This window comes from Heloderma suspectum, chromosome 5 (genome assembly GCF_057233095.1).
Source record: "Heloderma suspectum isolate Gila_16-S chromosome 5, 16-S_ref, whole genome shotgun sequence".
NCBI lineage: Eukaryota > Metazoa > Chordata > Lepidosauria > Squamata > Helodermatidae > Heloderma > Heloderma suspectum.
The window spans coordinates 47,653,443-47,675,263 of NC_139462.1; the positions used below are offsets into that span (position 1 = coordinate 47,653,443).

The 21,821-nt window shown below is 46.0% G+C and overlaps 1 protein-coding gene across 1 annotated transcript in view; it reads left to right on the forward strand.

Annotated features, from left to right (window-relative positions):
- Nucleotides 1-4,920: 4,920 nt before the first annotated feature.
- The window catches only part of FGF2 (fibroblast growth factor 2), a 39,864-nt gene continuing 22,963 nt past the window's right edge, over nucleotides 4,921-21,821 (forward strand). Inside the window, exons 1-2 of the mRNA XM_084859757.1 lie at nucleotides 4,921-4,970; nucleotides 13,339-13,817. Of these exons, the coding sequence (XP_084715883.1) occupies nucleotides 4,921-4,970; nucleotides 13,339-13,817 (529 nt within the window). The remainder of the gene's footprint in view (nucleotides 4,971-13,338; nucleotides 13,818-21,821) is intronic.

Sequence of the window (21,821 nt, forward strand, 5' to 3'; positions counted from 1 at the left end):
CTCTATTAGCCTTTGCTCTGCTTCATTTTGTACACCAAGGCCATGCTTGCCTGTTATCCCGGTTATTTCTTGACTTCCTACTTTGGCATTCCAATCCCCTATGATAAGCAGGACATCTGTTTTTGGTGTTAGTTCTAGAAGGTGTTGTAGGTCTTCATAGAACCGATCAACCTCAGCTTCTTCGGCCTCAGTGGTTGGGGCATAGACTTGAATTACTGTGATGTTGAATGGTTTGCCTTGGATTCGTACTGAGATCATTCTATCGTTTTTGAGATTGTACCCCAGTACTGCTTTTCCCACCCTTTTGTTGACTATGAGTGCTACTCCATTTCTTCTAAGGGATTCTTGCCCACAGTAATAGATGTAATGGTCACCTGAATTACATACGCCCATGCTTGTCCATTTTAGTTTGCTGATTCCCAAGATGTCGATGTTCAATCTTGCCATCTCATGTTTGACCACCTCCAGCTTACCTTACCTCATGGTAACTATAAGACTGGGCATTCAGCAGGCAGGAGCATCAGCTGCTGTCTGGCTGTCCTGATAGGTTACCTTGCTGTTGCTAGAACTTGGTTGAGGTTCCTCTCTGCATGGATCTTGATGTGGCTTCTCCTGTGTCCACACACACCACATTCCAAAGCCGAGGAACCACGGCTCTTGTCTTGGAACTTGTTGCATGAGCAAGGTTCCATGCCCATCCCTACAGCTGTTGGTCCAACTAGGGAACTTGCTACAGCATACACTGGCTACAGAGTTTATCTGTCTGCCTAGCTTTGCTCAAAAACCTTTGCCCAAGAAGTTGAGGGCTATCACATTGCAGTCAGAGTAGACAACATGATGCAGGATGATTTCATCAATACAATCAGCTAGTCACTCTCCTTTAGTCCTGAGGAAAGGTCCACACCTCTTCCTTCTCAGGAGATTATCTGAAAGGAGACTTGAACCCAAGGGTGGAATGGCTAAGCAGGAAGCAGCTGCACCTAGTGGAGAGAGATGTTCTCATCAGGTTTTTCATTGGATCGTTCAATAACAAGGAAAATCGAGTAGTGAATCTCTTCGCCTCTGCAGAGAAACACAAATTTCCATGGCTCTTCACAAGACATTGAGCATCTCTACACCAGCCTAAAATCCTGCATTTAAAATGGGGCTTTCTGCTTCTGTTTTAAATGCAGGATCGTGATGGACTCCCTTTACACGTGCTTCCTCCCCCCACCGCTTTCCACCCTTATCTGAGTCTTCTGTATGTTTCATTGGCCTTTCTCTTCTTATTGTGGGTTTTCCTCTTCTCACCAGGAAACTGAAGCAGAACTCAAGCACTGTAATTTGATAGCTCATCATCTCTGATCTTTAAAAAAATGGAATAAAGGTCATTTAGTGCACGAGACGTCCTGGAGCTTAACGGCGTTATCTAAAGGCCCCTGAAACTTCTACAAGGAGCCAGTCTCAAAAGCAGGATAAAAGTTCCGTGCGAAGAAACCCATAGATGTGCTCAGGAGTTCATGCCCATAGACCCTAGCATGCCTTTCCACCAACTTGCTTCTTGAAGAGTACTCTGGAGGATTTGGGATGAGGAAAAGACAGAAGTGGTTCCAGTAATGCTCTTCTTGCTAAGGAGAGTGATTCTCTAGTATTCTAGAATAGACAGAGGATCAATGGCACCTTCCCCAATCTCTCATGCTGTTACGTCAGGTACAAGTTCTTCATCTGGATTGTGGCCTGCTTCAGTTAGCTATCTGGTGAATGAATTGTCTTGACTAGCCACCTTCCCTGCAGTGGAGGCTGGTGGCTCTGATGTCAGTGGGGTGGTGAATCTATTCCAGGTTTCAGTCAGAACCAGTCACAACTCTAAATGAGCTATCCAAGGTGTGGGGATTGGGTTCAGCACCTTGGGTAGCTCCTTTAGAGTTCTGACTGAACCTAGAGTGGATTCACTGCCCCACTGACATTGAAGCCACCAGCCTACGTTGCTTCCCTCCATTCCCCCTTGCAAATCTAGCTCTTAAGCCTTTTTGGTTTGCATTATTTTTAAACCAGGGAAAACTTCAGACAGCTATCTCCCCTCCACCACAAAGCTGGAGTTGCCTTCAGAGGAAGGAGGATGGACATGGTCGCCTTTTCCATCGTCCTGTCGGTGATAGTTGGGCAGTCCCAGGAAAGGTGATCATGGTTTGCCTCCCACCACCACATTCTCCCTCAAGGCAAAGCTTCACTTTTCCCGATAGGAGTGAATGACAGCCACTCACCAAAACAGGAGACGGCAAAGGAGTGAACTTTGAGACATCGGGGGTGGGGGGAGTAAACCTGCTTCATATCCCCGCATTCTAGTTTTTTGGAAAGCTAGAGAAAGATGGAATTTGGGGAGAGACAGAATGTTGGGAGAGTGGGACGTACCATTGGGAATTTGCTTTCATACAGAAACTGAAGCTCAATCTAGACAAGATGGAGGTGTTGTTGGTAAGTGGCTTGATGGAACATAGGAAGCAGTTCTTATGGTGAGCCAGACCATTGGTCCATCTAGCCCAATACTGTCGACACTGACTGGCAGCGGCTCTCCAGGGTTTCAGGCAGGATTATTTCTTAGCTCTACCTGGACATGCCAGGGATTGAATCTGGGATCTTCTACATGCAAAGCAGGTGCTCTACCACTGAACTACTCAGGCCTCTCCCAAGTGGTATTAAACTAGGGAGGTGGTGCTCAACTTGATCTGGATGGGGTTGCACTCCCCTCTGAAGGATCCATTTCACAGGTTGGAGCTGTTCTTAGATCCAGTCTCATCTTTGCATATCTACCTGGCTTCTGTGGCATGAAGCACCTTTCAGTTATGACTGGTGCACCCGCAGCAGCCCCTCCCGGACCAGAGGTAGCCTGGCCACTGTTATCTGTGCTCTCATAACATTCAGATTAGACTATTGCAATGCATTGCACATGGGCTGCCTCTCAAGAACTTCAGTTGGTCCCAAATATTTATGCTAGGTTGTTGACTGAGGGCAGCTGTATGGAACATAGGATACCAGTGCTTAAACGGCTTCACTGGTGGCCCATTTCTGAGTGCAATTCAAAGTGCTGGTGTTAACTTAGAAGCCCTAAACGGCTTGGATTCAGAAGGTCTGGACCACCTGCTGCCACATAAACCTGTGTACACGTTAAAATCTTTGAGGCTCTTCGTGTTCCCCTGCCTTCTGAGGTAAGGTGATGGGAGAAATGGCCTTCTCAGTTTCGGGACCCCGCTTGCAAAATGTTCTGCTTGTGGAGGCTGCCCGCTCTGGTGCCTTTTCAGCACCAGGCAAAGACCTTTTCATTTGCCCAAGGCCTTTAGGGAGCAATCCAATGGGGATAGGTGGCCACCTCCAAACTTGGTGGTGACCGCCTATCCCATACAGGGTGGACAGAGCGCAAGGAGATCTTATCCTCTGCGCTCCGGCTGTCCTGCATTTGCTGTTAGATGGCCGATTTCGGCTGTCTAGCCTCAGTACTTCAGAGTTGGGGGGAGCCAGATGGCACATAGAAAGCATTGTACTGCTCCTTCTGAGGTCCCCTCCCACCCCCGGAATACCTCCTTTTCTCCCACTCCGCGCTGGTCTTATGAGCACGGAGCCTGGGATGATCTGCACCTACAAGGTGGCGGGGGCAGGGAGGTGATTTCTTGGGAACCAACCATGGAGTGCTGACTCTGAGGTCAGTTCCCCAAAACTGAATAATCCTACGTCCATCTAGCGGATGTCTAGCGGCCATAGGATTGTGCCCTTAATTATCCTGTCCTCCTTGTTTTAATCTCCACAATACTGTGAAATGTTTACTGCTCTTCTGGGTTTTTAAAAAATAGTTTAATACAGTTTTAATTGTCTTTATGTCAGGGATGCAGAACTTCAGCCATGGGGGCCCAAATTCAGCCCTCTAGGCTTCTCCAAATAGCTCTACCCCCTTTCCCCAACCAGCAATTGTTTGGTGGGTTTCCAGCTGTTGTGCAGTTTTTTCCTTGTTCTAAATGGTTGAAATGCCCCTGCTAAGGCTTAATGACAGCCAGTCAGAGCTTCAAGCTAAAATATGCTGGTAGTTTTGGTAATTTGGCTCCACCCCTTTTGCCTTCAGCACTGCCCACCCCAGGAATGCAGCCCCCGGAGAGCTTCTCCAAAATGGGATTCAGCCCTTGTCCTGAAAGAGGTTCTGCACCCCTGCTTTATACTGTTGTTAATCTAGTTATTCTTATGTAAGCCGCCCTGGAAGTGGGAACCTTGAAGGGTGTGGTCTCAATTGTTTAACTAGCTAACTAATTCACCAACTAACTAAATTAGGCTACTATTGGATACCACCCTATAGATCCACAAGGGCTGCCTGCTTCTGCCAAGCTACCTGTTGCCAACACTTTCCATTTGTCTTGGCAGCCTACCGTGGTCTTTCAGCAAGTCTAGAACAGCCCATGCTCTGGGACTGACTACCCACTGCTTTGAACACATTCGGCAGAGTAGTGATGAAATCAACCTGGAGAGATTCCAGAGTGCGGCAGTGACAACTCCTCCTCAGCTCCCTTCTCTCCCTAGTTGGCTGATGGTGGGTAGGCAATGGCCAGTTACATGGCTTGCTAGGTCAGCCTAAGAAAGAGGCATTCGGAGATGAATGAAGGTGTGGGTGAGCTTTGCCTCTTTGCTGAATTCCCCTTGTTCAACTGTTAATATTAGGGGGAGATTGCCTTCAGAGACTAGAAAGGCCACACCTCAGTGGCAGAGCACGTGGTTTGTATGCAGAAGGTCCCAGATTCAATCCTTGGCATCTCCAGCTAGAGTTTGGAAAGAATCCTGCCTGAAACTCTGGGAAGTCGCTGCCAGTCAGTGTTGACACTACTGGTCTAGATGAATCTATGGTCTGGCTCAGTATAAGGCAGCTTCCTATGTTCCTGTGTCTACCACAACAGGCAAAAGGAGATGGCTGCTATTTTCAATTCTCAGTTACACATAGCTACAGCAGCTTTAAGGTAAGACTGTAAAGCTTACTTATGTGAATGAAAGGTGTAAGAGTATTAAAATATTTTGTTGTTTTATTTATTATTAACATTTATATACTGCCCTATCTGCTAAAAAGTCATCACGGTGGTGTATAACAATTTTTTTAAAAAGCTTAAAAAATAAAACAAAAACAGTAAAACAGTTCAAACATTTAGGGCACAATCCTATGGCTGTTTGGAAGCCTCTGGACCTGGAGGCTTCTGAGATTTCTATGCCCTGCTGGGTTGAAACTGGCAGGGCGGGAGGAGTGGTGGAGGTGATCTTTGCCCCCCCCCCCTTTGGATCCTTGCTTTTTTGCTTGCAGGCTTTTCATTCCGTCTAATGAGGACAATTACAATTTGGAGGAGGCGGGAAAGAGGATGGAAGAGGCTGAGCATAAATCATATTCTGGCTTCTCTAGTCTCATCCCCTCCCCACCCATCCGAATTTCCCCTTTTTCCTCTCCAAGGTCAATTTCCAACCTCGGAGAGGCAGCCAGCATGGTTCTTTCCACGTTGGCTATGAGGGGTCAGGGCTGGCTCTGTGAGGATGGAGTGCTGTCTCCAATCTTGGAGGGGGGAATCTGAGCCATCATATGGTCCCTGGGACACCCACCCAGAGACCATAGGATTGCTTTCTAAAACATTTAAGACTACACATTTTTAAAGGCTAAATTGAAAAGATGTGCCTTTCCAAAGGCCAATCATAGTTTTTCAGGGAGTGCATTCCATAGTTTGGGAGGCAACACAGGAGAAAGCCCTTTCATGCCTGCCTGAGAAATGGGCCTTTGTGGGTAATGATGCCTTCAAAAGGGCCTGTCCTGGAGATCTTGGTACTTGGACAGGTTCATAGTGGGACAGGCAGTCCCTCACTTAGCCAGGTCCTAAGCTGTTTAGGGCTTTAAAGGCTAAAACTAACACCTTGAATTGCACCTGGAAAGCAATTGGCAACCATTGCAGGTTTTTCAGGACAGGTGTAATGCGGTCCCAATACCGTGTACCAGTTATCAGCCTAGGCGCCACATTGTGCACCTGTTGAAGCTTCTGGACAGTCTTCCGGGGTAGTCCCACACAGAGCACATTGCAATAGTCTGAACAGGGTGTAACCAAGGTGTGGATAACTGTTGCCAAGTGAAACTGATTTAGGAAGCATCGCAGCTGGTGCACCAAGTGAAAATATGCAAACACACTCCTTGCCACCACTGCCACCTGAAGATCCAGGATGTTTTATAGCTAGCTTATTTTTAAGAATTTGTTTTCAGGTGTAAAGGAGAAATCAAGTTGCTATTCATACAGGAGTCCAGGCAAAATATAAAGTGCTGGTTCTTACCTTTAAGACCTTACATGGTCTAGGTCCAACGTACCTTAGGGAGCACCTTCTGCCCTATGTCCCAGTCTATCACCTAAGGTCCTCTGAGGGTTATTTGCTGCAGCTGCCTAATGTGAGATTGGCAGCCACATGCAAGAGGACCTTTTCCTTTGCCGCCCCTCAGTTGTGGAATAACTTGCTGGTTGAAATGCGCCTGCTGACCTTTTTGAATTTTTTGACGTTGGAATTAAAGACTCTATTATTCTGGCAGGCCTTCCCTTTTTTAGAACTGTCATTCCTCTTTGTTATCTGTTACATACTGGTTTTATTGTTGGGTTTTTTGTTAAATTGTTTTTAACTTTGTATGCCACTTAAGAGTATTGTGTATATAGGTGGGTTATAAATTGAATAAAAGATAATAATTAAAAATAATGAGTCAGGATGTGGTACTTAAAGATAGGCAGCTTGCCCACTTTCATCTTGGACTGCCACAGACATAAACAAGTTATTTCTGGAACAAATGTGAAATAACTTGGTTTATTTTCTGAGCCAATCTGAGGCTGGGAAAATAATCCTCCCTATCCACCACCAGTCCAAAGCACCAAACAGCTCTCTTCACCCTAAAGCAGAACCTTCTATACTCCTAAAAAGATTCACTGGATTTTAGAGTCAGACTAGGGTAGCCGTGCATTGCCAAAAAAGAGGACGGTTTAATTTATATGTATAGAAGCAAATTTGAAATAATTACTATAATTGAAATAGATATACAATACATCTCACCATCATGGGAAAGACTGTGACCAGGTGACCTACTCGGGCTGCTGTGCAGGTACTATGTGTTGATGGGCACCTTCAAGACCCTTGATCTCCCATCTTATAGTTCTTACAGATTGGAAAGCTCTTCAAAGAGAGGTTGCCTTCAAACAGAAGGCTGTCCTCTGTACAGTAGGACACATGGCTACCATAGTGGGGTTATGGTGAATGGAATGGAGTATCTTGCAAGAGCTGGAACCCTCAACAGTTGGTTGCCTGGAAACTGTAACAGGAGTCCTCCATACAGCAACATTTTATTGCAGGTCACACTTGCAGAATTTACTTCCCAACTGGCATTCATGTTGCATCTATTTTTTTCCATGGGAATTCTGAATAATTTCAACACATAATGCCACATTCTTATTAAATATCAATATAGCACTTCAGATTGCCCCAATCTGCAGAAAAAGAGGATTGGTATTGAAAAGCCAAGGCAAAATGTGAATGAATTGAGCCAAAGTTGTAAGTGAGCACAATATGTGGGAGTGCTCCTAACTGCTTACATGGCACACAAGTTGAGCTGGGAGACTTAACTTGCATTTTCTAAGCTTTGCGGAGCATGAGTGAATTTGTATGAGCCTTGTGTTCCCTGGGTGTTGTAGTGGAGCCAAGATTCACAGGATCAAAGTGCCAGGACTTTTTGATTAGCAGGGACGATGATGTCATCTTCCACCACTCCCCTCAGGCTTCTCCATTCCCCCTGAACTTAGCTGCAATTAAATCTTACTGTTTCCAACTATAGTAGTTTATCCTTGTTATGTGATGTGCTCTAGTTAGACCCGTGTACAAATTTGCACACATTCTAACAAGACTCACACACTCACTTATAAGGAACATTGGCAATACAGCATCTATGGCTAAGAAAGTGATTCCCACCCAAAGACATCCACACTCAGACACTGTTGGAGAGGATAACGCCACAATGGCACATTTATTGAGGTTTACAAAGATTCAAATACACAACCTGGTCTTGGGGGAATTAGCTGAGCAAATGGATTTAACACTTAAGGTCAATTGGGGATGCTCCAGCCTTCACCAAGTTATGCTTTGGTGGGGAAATTAGCTGCATTCTTGGTGAAGCTGAGCTCCAGGCCTTAAAGTAGCTTTCAAGACTGTGGGAAGGAGTCTTCCTGAGGCCTGAAGCACCTCCAAGGGAAAGAGGGGGTGGAGGCTACAATTTGTAGTAAGATGTTCTAAAAACAATTATACCTTTCTTTGGGCTGAAGCCCTTTCCTGCAGACAGGAACTAGTGTGCGTTGCAATTCCTGGTCTCAGGTGAAGAGGAAGGAAAGCAGAGAGCCTTGACTAGGGGAGGCAAAGCACTCACTGTTGGAACCTTGCTCTGACAAGCAAGGAGCTTAGTCATTTCAGCTATTTCAGCATGGAGCCTTTCCTCTGGAGAGACTCTTGAGTGATTTCAGCAGCATGGCCCCCCACCTCTGGGAAGAAGGGACTGGGGACTGCCCCAAACTGAGGCTTCTTATACAGTTCAGAGAAAGGCAGTGACATCACAACTCAGATGAGCCAGACACTGCTCATAGGCACTGGAAATGGTGCTGCTTGCTATGGGAGAAAGACTGAGTTGGCCTCCCATCTTGTACCTATAACAAAAGAGGGTGCTTGGGGATGGTGGCTATACTTGCTGGAAACAAAAGTCCTACTTACTATCTCTGACTTTTTTAACAAAAGATGACCTTACATGTTAATGACTGTCTTAAAGACAGGTGTCAAGGCTGGAGTACAACAATGTGAGCATATTGCAGATAGTTGACTGGGTAACTTACCAGATATCACTCTTGCCATCCAGCACATTCACGTTTTGCTGAATTTTTACCCTCACCTTTGCCTTTGGGGAATGCGTTCTAAGAAGTCCATTAGAAACTGAATTGCCTGATCTAGCCTTGCATGATGCTCTCAACCCTATTCCTTGTACCTTTTCCCCACCTTTGTGGAGGCTGGAGATGAAGACGCCTGGCTTTTTGGCTGTGTCTCAAAATGGAGTCAGTACTGTTTGCTCAAAAGAGAGCTACTTCTTAACAACCTAAAGATTAAGGGAAAGGAGGGGAGAAATGGAAATTATAACTATCTATCCCAAGCAGAGATCTGAGAAACAGCTCCTGTGGACTCAGATGAAGATTAGAAAGGACGGATCCCAAGACCCATTGTATAGAGTCCAAGAAAGTCCAGATTGGAAAGCATTCTGATGTGAAATTGAGGAAAATGTTCAGAATAAAGTGCTGAAGCCAAAGTCTCACCAAGGGAAAAGGAAATAAAATAAAAAATGGAGGAAAACGTAAAAAAGAAAGGAAAAAGGAGCAGGCTGCATCTATCCCAAGCAGCACAGGAGCCAAACATCCAGCCTTTTGGGGAGGAATGGCCAAGAACAGTCTCAAAGCCAAAGTAGAGACCTGTTCAGAAGAGGAAAAAAAAACTTCTTCTCTCAAAAGAAGGCAAAAACAAGTGAAGCCTCCCAAACCAGGCAGAATCTGCTAACTAAAACCCAGAACTGACTAAAAGGTAAAAATTAAGTGAGAAAAGAGGAGAAAAAAAGTTATCCCCACTAGCAGGGTACAATTGCTTTTTGATCCACTGACACACCTAAATTTTCCTGCCTTCTGATTGGCCGTTTTCCTTGTCCCCAGTTGCCAACAGGAAATTCAGTTCTGGGTTGGTGAATGACATGTTGTGAGACACAAACAGTTTTCCATTGTTTTGATGGGGTGATGTCACCCTAGGCCTTATCAGGGTACAGAGAAACACTCTGGATTCATGGATTTGCTAGCTGCAGAGAGTAACAAATGTGGTAACTTCTTTTCATACGGGTCTATTTTTTCATGGCTTCACCACAGCTTTGTCAGCAAAGCCGTCTTTTCCTGCATCTTAGACTCCAGGCAGCGAGAACTTTCTGCTCTCAAGGAAAGACAGCCCTGCTTGTGAACCCACGTTTTGCTCCCATTCCCATTCTATGGCTCTCTTGAAAGCCCTCTGTCCCCAACACCTAAACCCCCCAAAAGGGACCTGAGTAATGGGACCCAGGATGGTTTAAAGCAAAGGGTACAATACTTTAGTTCTGGCAACTGAACAGAAGGCTTTGCATGGGCTGGAATAGCCCTTCGTTTGATACAGCAAAACCTTCTAGCAAACTTATGATGCTATAAGAGTTGGACACCTTGTGTCCACCCCACCTCAGTGAAGCCATGCACTCCTAGCCACAGCCCCTGCCATGGTACATGCCTATAGCCCCCAAGGGAGGTGTATGTCCACTCCACTCCAATGAGGGATGGCTGCCCCACAGCAGGGGGGAGAGTGCAGCCATGTAATTGTCCTTCAGTCTACTAATCTCCCATGGCTTCAAACTGTATTGACTGCAAAGCTATGCACTGGTTAAATAAGTCTGCCCCACTGACTAAAGATGCTACTGCAGGCTTTAATTGCATGGATGCATTCAAGGGCTCGATCCTATGCATGTTTAGACAGAAAGAAGTCTTACAACCAAGCTGTCTGGGGAATGCTGGGTGCTGTAGGACTTTTATCTATCTAAACATGCATAGGATCGCACCCTAAATTAAGTAATGCATTTAAAAACAAAATAGTCCCAAGGTGCACACTCCTCCCCTTAGTATGCATGCCAAGTTTCAGGTGTCTAGGTTTCAAGGTCTTGGTGCTATGGTGCTGATGGACAGACGCAAATCCGCTTTCATTATTATAGATGGTGCTTAAAGCAGTGAACAATAAAACTGATAGAAATAACAAAACAATAAGAGACAATAAATAACAGTCATCAAAATAATGAAATGCAACAATAAACATGCCACAGAATTAATACACCAATTCTCCAGTTAAAAGAGTCATTCTCAAATTACTCTGAATCAGTCAAGGCAAATAGTATCTGAAATAAAACTTCTATTTGTTGTTGTTTATTCGGTCAGTCGCTTCTGACTCTTCGTGACTTCATGGACCAGCCCACGCCAGAGCTTCCTGTTGGCCGTTGCTACCCCCAGCTCCCCCAAGGTCGAGTCCATCACCTCCAGAATATCATCCATCCACCTTGCCCTTGGTCGGCCCCTCTTCCTTTTGCCTTCCACTCTCCCTAGCATCAGCATCTTCTCCAGGGTATCCTGTCTTCTCTTTATGTGGCCAAAGTACTTCAGTTTTGCCTTTAATATCCTTCCCTCAAGTGAGCAGTCTGGCTTTATTTCCTGGAGTATGGACTGGTTTGATCTTCTTGCACTCCAAGGCACTCTCAGAATTTTCCTCCAGCTTCTATAAACTTCTATATATAGAAGTTTCTATAAAACTTCTATACATCTTTTGAATTGAAAAGTGCGAAGGAAGAAAGACTTCCTTCGTAAGGGAATTCCATAGCTGAGGCACTGGTCTTTGTACTTCTCTCATGTTGACTACCAACATCTGATGTTTCTGAGTGACTCTGGAAGGAGATGCTAAAGGAAATATAAAAAAAGGCTCAACTCTAGAGTGGCCATTTACCCATTGCCAAAAAAGAGAGCAAAAGAAGGCAGTTTTACATAAAATAAATATGTATTGGTGCATATTTAAAAATAATTTCTATGATTTAAATAAAAATACACTACATCTCACCGTAGTGGGGAAGACTGTGATTAGGTGACCTTTGTGCCCACGCAGTCTGCTATCTGGGTGCTAAGTATTGATGGGAAACTTCAAGGCCCCTGCTGCTCTCCCTTTTTAGGGTTCCTTATCTTTAAACCGGACTTGGACGGGACATCTTGGACTGCAAATAGTGGGCATCTTCAAAAAGAGGACCGTCCTTTGACAGCCCTTTCAAACAGAGGAATGTCCTCTGTAAAGTAGGCTTCCTTCTAGACAGAGGGATCCTTGCGCTAACAATCCAAAGGCAGCGATTGTCTTAGAATCATAGAATAGTAGGGTTGGAAGGGGCCTACAAGGCCATCGAGTCCAACCCCCTGCTCAATGCAGGAATCGAAGTCAGAGTATCCCTGACAGATGGCTGTCCAGCCTCATCTTTTCTTGAACAGATTTCCCTCAGTAAGAAAGTCGGAATAAGTGGTGGGAAAACCAAGGAGAGTTACACATGGAAGATGATGTTGACTGGACCCCCTGTAAAATTCAGTGAATGAGGTGGGGCACATGGTCACAACCTAACTGAGCCCCGGCTTTATTTATTTTCACCATTTTGCTGCGTGAGGTGGAATAGAAAATGGTACCCGCCCCTCCCCAAGTCAAAATGCATAGTAGCCAAGGCTGGCCAAGTTATTTGGCACGGAAGGCAGAAAATACCACAGGTGTTCTTTTTGGGAATTACAACAAACAAAAAAGAACGATAACTTAAAATAACTAACAGCTTGCAGCCCTTTCATGACAACCCAAATCAGCTGGCCGAGGCGGCTGCCACCCTGTGCCTAATGGTAAGGCCTGCCCCCTGTCATGCGTGACATGTCTCCCTGTCATGCGTGAGGGTGGTCACAATGTCCCTAAGCCCTTTCTAAGCACAACGTTAGCTAGCGGCCCCCGTTTGTTGCTTTTTCTTGCCGGAGTCCACGGGGTGATTTTCTGGAGGCCCCCCCTCCCCCCCCCGCTTCCTGCCCGCTTGGATTGCAATGCATGGTTTGCTTTCGCGCGTGGATGGGAGGTTGGCGGGCGGCCGCTCCGGCTTTGCGGGCAGGAGCTCGGGGGACGTGGGGGGCCCTTCGACCCAACCGCCTCTAGACGATCCTGCAGCCCGTCTGATGTTGGGGCGCCCGCGTCGGTTGTTAGGGCAGGCGCAGAGCCCTGGAACTGCACGGGCGGGAAAGCGCGCGCCCTTGGCGGAGGCTGCGTTGTGCCCGCGCTGGGCAGGCTAGGGTTACACGGCGCGGGGGGATGCGGAGGAGGGAGCCTCGGAGCTTCTCCATCCCTGCCAGTTTCCAGCAGGGGCAGCGAGCGAGCAGCTCCTCCCCAGCCCCCGGGACAGCAGGCACAGAACCGGCTCAGCGCAGAGCGGCGCGAACCGCGGCGGGGGGGGAAGGAGGAGGGGCCGGCGGCGGGAGGCCGGGGGAGCAAACGGGCACATAATCCTCGCGCCCACGGAGGGCCGCGCACTGGCCAGCCGGCGGCGGCTCCCTCGGCGGGCTGGGCGGCAGCGCCACGTTTTCAGCCGGGGGGCTCCCCGGCGTGCCGGGCCGAAGCGACTGGCTGCTAAGTCTCTCTGAGCCGCCAGCTCGGAGCTGCGCAGCTCCATAAACGGCCTCGCAAGCGCAGGGAGCCGGCGCCGAAGCCTCGGTCGCCGCCCCACGCCCGCCGCACCCGCCCGGGCCGCCGCGGTTCCCCGCCTTGCGACGGGAGCTCGCCCTCTCCCGGCCCCTCGCGGCGCACCCCGCCGGCCCTCCGCGCGGGCAGCCGCCAGGCGGCGAGGCTGGGGGGCAGGGGGAGAAGCCGTCGGGAGGCGAGGCTGGGGGGCCGCGGCAGAGGCCGAGCCGGCCGGCCGGGCAGCGCCCGCGGGAGAGCGCCCAGGGGGCAGCCCGCGGCCGGGGCGGCCGGCCCCGCGGGGGTGGCGACGGCGGCGGCGAACATCACCACCCTGCCCGTCTTGCCCGACGACGGCGGCGGCGGCAGCGGCGCCTTCCCGCCCGGACACTTCAAGGACCCCAAGCGGCTGTACTGCAAAAACGGCGGCTTCTTCCTGAGGATCAACCCCGACGGCGGAGTGGATGGAGTGCGAGAGAAGAGCGACCCGCACAGTGCGTACTCCTGAGCCGTCTTTCCCCGCAACCAAATAGGACCCCCTTGGCCTGCCGCTCCCCACAGCTCCGGAGCAATGGGGGTGACCCGAGCGTCAGCTAAGAGCAGTGTGTGTGTGTGTGTTTGGGGGGGGGGGGGTGTTCAGACAGCAGCCGTTTCTCCTGTAAAGGCTATCTTTAGCTATTACGAAGTTTTTAAAAAAATATTTTTGAAAGTGTATTATTTATTTATTTGCACTGGTTTTTATTTATTTATTTAATTGAAGCTTAGATATATCCAGGTCCAGAATGTTAAACCTTGTGAATCTTGGCCCTCCTTCCCTCGTTTATGGCGCAATCTTATGTGTGTAAGGCCCATTGAGTTCGGTGAGTTTTTACTTCCAGGTAAGTGTGTATAGGATTGCAGCCTCGGGGTGTTTCCAGATTAGCTTTTTTTATTGTGCAATCAGCCCTGCCTCATTCACAGATTTTTACAGGAGGGGTCCTGACGTTTGCACCTGCCATTTGTAACCCTCCCTTGTTTCCCCACCGCTTCTTCCCTCTTCTTACCACAGAGAATCTGTTAAGGAGGAAAAGTTTTTGTTCTGTTGCTGTTGTGTTTCTAATTGTGTTTTCCTGTATTTGTTTTTGATATTGTTTTAATCAAGTTTTATTTGTGATTGTAAGCTGCCTTGAGTGCCATTTTTCTTGGTAGAAAGGTGGGGTTGAAATCAATCAATAGAAGACAGAATAGTGTGCTGCACAATGTCTTCTAATTGGTAGTGCTAGGAGCCCTCCCCCTGGAAGTTCCCTAAATCTATATGGCATTTCCGTCCTGTCAGGGATAAGTGGCTGTGGGAACTGTAGTTGGTGGGTTACGTTTGGTGGTGGGGAGGCCGTGCTATTTGTATTTCAATAAATTGTTTAAATAATGAACACCACTGCAGTTCCCACAGCTGAATATATAGTACAGATATTCAGTGAGATATATAGCCGCTGCTCCCCCTCCTCCCGCGGTGAATTTAGCAACCTGTCATGCAACCTGTCATGCGTTCCATCCTCTTCCTTTGTAGCATCAACTTTCCACCTGTGTGTACAAAGTGATGCTAGATCTGCCCTTCATAGTATGTAACATCATCCCTACAGTAAGAGCCATTTTCCAACTCTTGGTGCCATTCACCTCACAATCTTTTTTCCTCCCCAGCGGGGAGGAGTATGCTGGCTGGTCCCAGTCTTGGCCCCATCTCTGCCCCTAAAACAATATTAACATCTAGGATCTGGTGTGCATTTTTGTCCCTCTTTTCTTCATATGCTTTCTCCCTAGTTCCTTCTGGCACCTTAAAGACAAACAGATTTATTGTGGTAAAGGTTTCATGAACTGGAGACCTCTTCATGCATCTGGTGGAGAAGTAGCAACTCATCCATGAAAGCTTATGCCATGATAAATCTGTTTGTCTTTAACGTGCCACAAGACTCTTTCTTTGGTTTTGCTGTAACAGACAGTAGAATCCTGTACTTGTTTACTCTGAAGTCCTACTGCCTTCAGTGTGGCTTACGTCTACAGTAAATATACACAGGATTGCAGCCTCACTGGAACCTGTCCCTATTATGTGTCCCTCTGCTAGCTACCTACTCTGTTATTCTGAACTCCATATTCCCGCCTCAGCCAATCAATGGATATCAGTTGGCCCAAATGCTGATCCCATGTTTGCAGTGCAGTTATAGTGCAATCCTCTACATCTCTACTCAGAAGTAAGTTCCATTGTTTTCAGTGGGGCTTTCTCCCAGGTAAGTGTGCATAGGAGTACAGCCTTAGTGCATTATCTCCCATGTAGCCTATATATATATATATATATAATCTCCCATTATCTCTCTTGCACCCACTAACTCTACTTGTGCCCTGTCACATGGTTTAACATCACCTAGCACCCATATTCTCTAGTTTCGTCCCTTATTGCTGGAGATAATTGTTATGTGGCCCCTTCTCGGCAGGGCCCCCCTATTCTCAGAGTTTTGATTGATTGATTGCATTTATATCGCGCCTTTTTTTCTCTTGCAAGGAACCCAAGGCAGCTTACATTATCCTCCTCCTCTCCGTTTTATCCTCACAACAACAACCCTGTGAGGTAGGTTGGGCTGAGAGTCTGTGACTGGCCCAAAGCCACCCAGTGAGCTTCCATGGCCGAGTGGGGACTAGAACCCGGCTCTCCTGGCTCCCAGTCCGTCACTCTCACCACTACACTACACTGGCTACACAGAGTTTTGCATATCCCCAGGAGTGATGGATTTCACTATCACCCTCAAATTCAGCTTCTGGCCCCAGTTCAGAACCTCCTCCCTACATGCATAGTTCTAGCTCTGTCCCTTCTTTGTTTCTCACCTTTTGTGCACCATTTTTGTCCCTCACATGATATAGTTTAACCTCAGAGTTTCACTTGCCCCTGCTGCAAATATAAACTTTTCAGCATCCATGTTTTCCCCACAATTGCATATTAGACTTTTCTGTAGCACCTGCAGCTGTTATATTTGCCATTTATTCCATGTTACGGGTGGGATCCAGGATCTGCCCTCCATTGACAGACCGGCTCTGCTGCTCTCAGAAGGTGACTCTGTCTGATTTTCAGGATCTCCCCCTGCATCACAGCTCACCTGTTCAGCAGAGTCCCCCGACCTGTGTAGCATTTTCAGGGTGCTGGAGGAGCTGCTGTGAGGAGGAGGGGCAGGAAATACTGTTTCTGCTAGCCCAGTTGCACAAGCCTAAACCTGGGTCTAAGTCAATGTCTTCGGCATACCCTCTGCTGTATAGGTGCTAGCTATATCTCTTTCTCGCTTCAGTCCTCTGCATGTCTGCTATTCACAGTGGGTGCCAGTCCTAGGTTTCTCAACAATCCCAGACATGTTCCTCATAGCACAGAGGGTGCTTCCAAATGGAGGGCTTCTACTGCTACCAGTCAAAAGACATTGTGCAGCTATTCCATGCTTTCTTCCTGAATGTATTTTCTGTGGTAAGAAAAAAGATGGAAGAAGTGGTGGGGAATCACAGGAGGGTTATAATTGGAAGACATCACCACAGGAACATAGGAAGCTACCTTTTACTGGGTCAGATCATTGGTCCGAGCTCAGTAAAATCTAGCTCAGTATTGTTGACACAGACTGGCACTCCAGGGTTTCACAGGCAGGTGTTTTTCCAGCCCTATCTGGAGATGCCGGGGATTGAACCTGGGACCTTCTGAATACAAAGCATGTGCTCTACCGCTGAGCTATGGTCCCTTCCTGTAAGATTCCATGAATGAGGCAGGGCCATTGGACAATAAAAGCCATGTCTGGACATTCAGTCATCCCAATGCTTGTATAACTTGCAGCTCCAGTCCTGGCTCTTAACAATTTGTTCCATTACATAAGTATTATGGGATGGATCCAGATTTTGTTATACGTAGACCCACTTGAAATCAGTGGGATTTAAGTTAGTCATGATTAACGCAAGTCCCACTAATTTCAGTGAGTCCACTCTTAAGTATGACTAAATCTGATTGAACTCAATTACTGCAATATCTGTTCCAACTCTGATCCTCACAGAAAGGCTTTTTGGTTAGGGGTACAGTTGTTCAAATGATTCACAAATCAAAGGAACTGGAGAAAAGAGTGGACAAACTCATCCAACTAGAGGAAAGAAGGCTGTGCCTTTAAAAAGGAAAAAGTGAAAGTTAGTTTCTGTATTCTGATTTTTATAGAATATTAAAAAGGCCTTTTTCTTTGTTTTGTTGGGTGAATTGCAAAAGTCATTTAATTGGATTTTTATTTCAACAGAATAGTATTGTATTGAAATATGGTGGGAGTTTTTAAAATAATATTTATTAGGTGTACTTGAATTTTAGGATGGATGAAATTAGCATTGATGGTGATTTTTGACTAATTGTGATGGTGATTTTTGCTATTGTGGAGCCTTAATAAGATTAGCAGAAGAACATAATGGGCTGGTAGGTGTGCTCAAAATAAGCCACCATGGTTTATTTAAATTGTGGCATGTGCCAGGTGTATGGAGTGCACGATTTCCATAATCACTTCCTGGGCGCAGTTTGTCATGTCATCTGAACCTGGGCAGCATGGCTTGTTGGAGGGTGAAACCCTCCAGTAATCTGTGGGCAGTGGGTCCATGGGCAATAATCCATGGGTAGTGATTTAAATTAGCCACCATGGCTTAAATAAACCACCGTGGCTTATTTTGATCATGTGAACCAGGTCAATGTATCTTGGAATGCACGGACTACAAAATCTGTTTTTAACACAGAATCCTGTAATTTGAGGGCTCCCAGTTGTATCAAACCACAGTAATTTTCTACTGGATGAACATTCCCCCTTTTTCAGTGATTTCATAGCTGAGAAGGATGTAATGGTATCCTGAACGTAGGGGATATTGCTAGCTTAATGTAAGTAAAACAAGAAGACTTCTGGCATGTAAAATATAGTATTAACTCTCTTGCCAGTCTCCTTAAATTTTACTAGGGTTTAGTGATGCTCCTTTTAAGGGATTCCTCAGTCTTTCTAATTATGTCAGGTAATGGTCACATATGGCTTATAAGGATTTGGAAGTAGGGATGGTCAGGTGGTTATTACTGCATTTCTTGCACTGCATGTGCAAATACTACTGAATTTAGTACTTCCACCACTAACTTTAGTTTTGCTCACATAAGAATAGTTCTAAATTGCTCCTGTTGTGGCAGAAGTGTAACATTGGAAAGACTTATGTATCTTTGTAAGTCAGATATGAATATGCTAGTTTTTATTGGGGATTTCATCATACACTTGACAGGATTTCATCATACACTTGGTGAGGAGATATAGGTGGAAGTCCTTCAGACATTACTGTTGTCACTGGAATGGCTTGCGGATGCATTTCCATTAACAGAAATTGTGATACTAGAAGCTGCTATCAGAAACAGAAGTCTGGGATAAGGTGGTTTACAGAGATGATTTAAGCTGACTATGTATTTAACCATGTAGCTAAACATTAAAATCTCTATATGCAGAGTAGTCCTATAAAAATCATGATGATTACATACCCTGATGTGGATATAGGTGTGTTAAGTTCATTTACTCATTACATGCTTGTAATGATGCTTAACATGGATGACAGAAAATAGCATTTTAGGGAGCAATCCTATGGCTGCTAGACAGTGGCTAGACAGCCATAGGATATGTTATTTTCCGGGAACCGACCTCCCCCCACTTCCGCGCTGCCTTGGAGGCAGCTTGGAACAGCCCCGTCCTCTGCGCTCGCAAGAGGAGCATGGAGTGGCTGGAAAGGCGTGTGGCCAGGGGCATTCCAGGGCAGGGAGAACGTAACTGCCTGTACAGCAGCCTCCTTCCCCACTCCGTCCTCCCACAATCGGCTGTCTAGCCAAAAAAACAGGGCAGGAGAAGCGCGGAGGGAACGATCCTCTCCGTGCTTCTCCTGCCCTGCTTTGGATAGGTGGTCGCCTCTGAGTTCGGAGGCAGCTGCCTAACTAGATAGGATTGCTCCCTTAATCTGCTTACGCTGCTCATGTTAGAGATCAAAGAAAAAGTCTTGCATTTTTGAGTGTTTGAAATATATCATTTATTAAGAATCTTCTCATCTCATTGAAGGGCCTATAAGCATTTCTTTGTAATCTTAGACTGACTTAGGATGGATAATGGAAACGCTTGATCTCTGAGATGTAAGAACTGTTTTGTGGTTTACTACTTAGTGCTTACAGCAGCCTGCTTCACTCCACATATGTTTTGAAGACTTAAACATAGAGATTGACCTAATAATTCATCCCTTTGTAAAATCCGTTGCCCCAGTTTCTTCTCGGCATATTGATATATTACTTTGTGTTTAAAGCTTTTGGTTTTGACCTAAACAGACTTCATTGGTACTTGCAGATGCAATGCAAGAAACAAAAACATTTATTACCCACCAAGCTTCCACCCCCCCCCCCCCGCACCTCTTGACAAACCACATTCACTTTCTTCAAGTTGTTTTGCCTTGTACGTTATCATCTGACAGGTTTGGAAACACTGAATAACAGCTGGTTTGGAAACACTTAAAAGGACTATAAAAATGTACAAATTAGTAAAACCTACTAATAGCAAGAGAGTTAATACCACATTTTTCACAGCACAAGTCTATACTCCAAAACAATATCTACACTACAGTAACAATAACAGTAATTATACTGTTGAATGTACTCTTGTAGGTTTCCTGTCAGGTTTCTGTGGGTAGGTCTATCAGTGTGGGTTGCCCTGAGGCAAAACCTGGGCTTGACAAAGGAGTGTTCATAGCCTGGTGATGTTCTGGTAATGAGTCTCCATGGGAGCTAAGAAAGCTTGGTGATGGTGAGAAGAGATTATTTGTCCGGACTTGTTCCCTCTTGCCAGATAGAGAGGACAAGGTGCCTCTGTGTGAGAAGAACAATAGAGTATAGTTTGGGGAAAGAAACAAGAGGGGGCCCTTCCAGATGTGGTTTATATGGCACCATCACCCTGCCCCATTCTCAGAATTTCAGGTTGGGGGTGTGTCCATTCAGACATCATCTTCCACTTGTAAGCCTACTGAGTTTTCCCATGACTTTTTCTGCCTTTTTTCTTACTGCAGAAAATTTGCTAAGGAAAAAATATAGAATTGCTGCACAGTGCCTTCTGATTGGTAATGCTAGGAGCCCTCCATCTGGAAGCACCCTTAGAAAGCTGAATTTGGGATCTGAAAGCATTTTTTGTGTGCTGGGTCTCTGTCTAGAGATCTGATGTAGGAGCAGTGGGCTTTAGCTATCTGTCAGTGTACTAATGTTGTTCTTTCATCTATACTTCACCTATATATTTGTAATTAAACACAAGTATTACAAAATACCGGTAAGCCTCCAGTGACGACCTTCTAAAAGAAACCAAACTTGGGTAAGAGCTGCAGCCCTGGAACTTCTCACCACTCAGAAAAGTGGGGTGAGTGTAATAATGCCATTAAATCATTCTCAAATATGAGAACACTGAGGCAGAGGGAATGTTCATGCATAACAAAATACTAAAAGCAAAGGTAAAAATAAATGGGAGAACTAAATAGTGATAACAGCAATTGCAACACTACTTTCTTGAATTTTCTGATTTCTTCCTTTCTAGGTCTTATTTGCATTGCATGATTTCTAAACAATTTTTTTGCTATGGAAGGTGTATTGGTGAACCCCAATAATTATCTCCCCCCCCCACAGCTGAAGCTCTTTCCTTTTTTAAAAGCCTACACATTAAATGCAAAGATACCTTTAATGACTTGTTTAGTTTGGCCCAAAGAACTGAACTGACAAGGACGACCACTAAGGAAGAGAAGGGACAATAATGAGGTTGCAGCGCATAGCTTAAATTTCCTTGCTGATCTATAGGAGTACATGTACCTAGGCTGGGTCTGCACATGAGGTGGTATAGTCCAGAGGTGGCAGAATGGACAGTACAATTTCAAACTGCAGATGAGTTGGCGCATTCCCCAGTTTTGAATGCATCCTGATGTTAAAAAAAATAATCCTTGCAAGCTGAAAACTAGCACAGCAGGGAGAGGAGTAGACAGTGCTCAAATTGGAGGCAGCCTATCTCCCTTACCTTTGTGTTAGTCCCCTTAGCTAGTGTTTTTAGAAGGCTATGGGGGCATGATACGGCTAAAAGTGGAGGGGAGAGTTGAGGGTAAAGCTTGTAGATTTTATTAAGGCCCCTTACCTTTCCCCCCATATTTTGATCACTGGGGCAGGACCAGGCCCTTCTTCTATGATATGTTAGTTTCATTGTTATAGAGAGGTGGGTTGTTGTTGTTTTTTTACATAAGAAACAGCACTATCCAGGTTCAGCCTGAAGTGGTACTTCTGTGCTACCCAGGACTTTTCCAACTCATTCTGCTGAGTTAAGCACCACATCTGATGGTAGGAGATTGCCTCATGATAAGTTTTTTTGCCATTTAGGAGGGTACCAAGGAATGCATAAAAGATTTTAATGTACCATGTAGACTAAGTACTAAAACCTGATTAAGGC